General features: G+C 50.2%; 1 protein-coding gene across 1 annotated transcript; it reads left to right on the forward strand.

The window, feature by feature from the left end:
- Positions 1-459: 459 nt before the first annotated feature.
- On the forward strand, positions 460-1,413 carry LOC124524725 (olfactory receptor 10H3-like). The gene has a single exon (XM_047097113.1). It carries the CDS (start codon positions 463-465, stop codon positions 1,411-1,413), a length of 951 nt encoding a protein of 316 aa, XP_046953069.1. The 5' UTR covers positions 460-462.

Genomic DNA, 1,413 nt, shown 5'->3' on the forward strand with positions numbered 1-1,413 from the left:
TTAAGAAATCACCAGACCACAATGTTGGCGAGCCGTGTCTTTACAGTTTGTGTCACCGTTGGGAATGTTATCTTAGTTTTGCTTAAAGCTTATACTTTGAATGATTACTGCTGGAGTAATTCTGTGAGAAATACTGAGTGTTGCGAGCCGATCTTGTCTTCTGCAGACTGTGCTCTCTATTGCTGTGGTACCTTATGTCTTCATTCTTTACTTTTTCTGGGTGAAGGAGCATGTCTCTTTCCTTCCCATCCGTACATACCTTCTTTCTTGTTCTTATTTATAGCACCGCTCATGACTTTCAGTTCCATGCTAAAGAACAGCAGAACCAGTGAGTATCTGGGTCACTTTCCCAATCCTAACATACTGTGTCTGTACTCTCCCCAGGGTATATTGTTGTATAGACTCATGATTGCCATGCTGGTCACCTTCATTCCCTTTCTGATCTCACCAGATGTAGCACCCATGGCTGGTCAGAACTATAGCATGGTGACTGAGTTCATCCTGGTGGGATTCTCTAACTTCCCAAGGCATCTCCTGCCCGCTTTCTTCCTGCTGTACCTGCTCATGTACCTGTTCACGCTGCTGGGGAACCTGCTCATCATGGCCACAGTCTGGAGCGAGCGCAGCCTGCACACGCCCATGTACCTCTTCCTGTGTGCCCTGTCCACCTCCGAGATTCTGTTCACCGTTGCCATCACCCCTCGCATGTTGGTTGACATGCTCTCCACCCACCACACCATCACTTGGGCGGCCTGTGCCAGCCAGATGTTTTTCTCCTTCACATTCGGCTTCACCCACTCCTTCCTGCTCATGATCATGGGCTACGACCGCTACGTGGCCATCTGCCACCCCCTGCGCTACCATGTGCTCATGAGCCCCCGTGGCTGTGCCCGCCTTGTGTCCTGGTCCTGGGCCGGTGGCTCAGTCATAGGGATGATGTCGACCCTGATAGTTTTTCACCTCACCTTCTGTGGGTCTAATGTGATCCACCATTTTCTATGCCATGTGTTTTCCCTCTTGAAATTGGCCTGTGGGAAAGAAACAGCCTCCGTCACCTTGGCTGTGATCCTGGTGTGTGTCTCAGCTCTGATGGGCTGTTTATTCCTCATCGTCCTCTCCTATGTCTTCATCGTGGCCGCCATATTGCGGATCCCCTCTGCTGAGGGCAGGCACAAGACCTTCTCCACGTGTGTGTCCCACCTCACGGTGGTCATTGTGCACTACAGTTTTGCCTCCATTATCTACCTCAAGCCCAAGGGCCCCCATTCTATGGACAGTAACACCCTAATGGCCACCACCTATATAGTCTTCACCCCCTTTCTCAGTCCAATCATTTTCAGCCTCAGAAATAAGGAGCTCAAGAATGCCATAAAGAAAAGCTTCCAGAGAAAATTCAGTCCCCTAAGCTCCTGA

Source organism: Lynx rufus, unplaced genomic scaffold, assembly GCF_022079265.1.
Source record: "Lynx rufus isolate CCGP_SWC_20201006 ecotype Redwood Valley unplaced genomic scaffold, mLynRuf1.p SCAF_4, whole genome shotgun sequence".
NCBI lineage: Eukaryota > Metazoa > Chordata > Mammalia > Carnivora > Felidae > Lynx > Lynx rufus.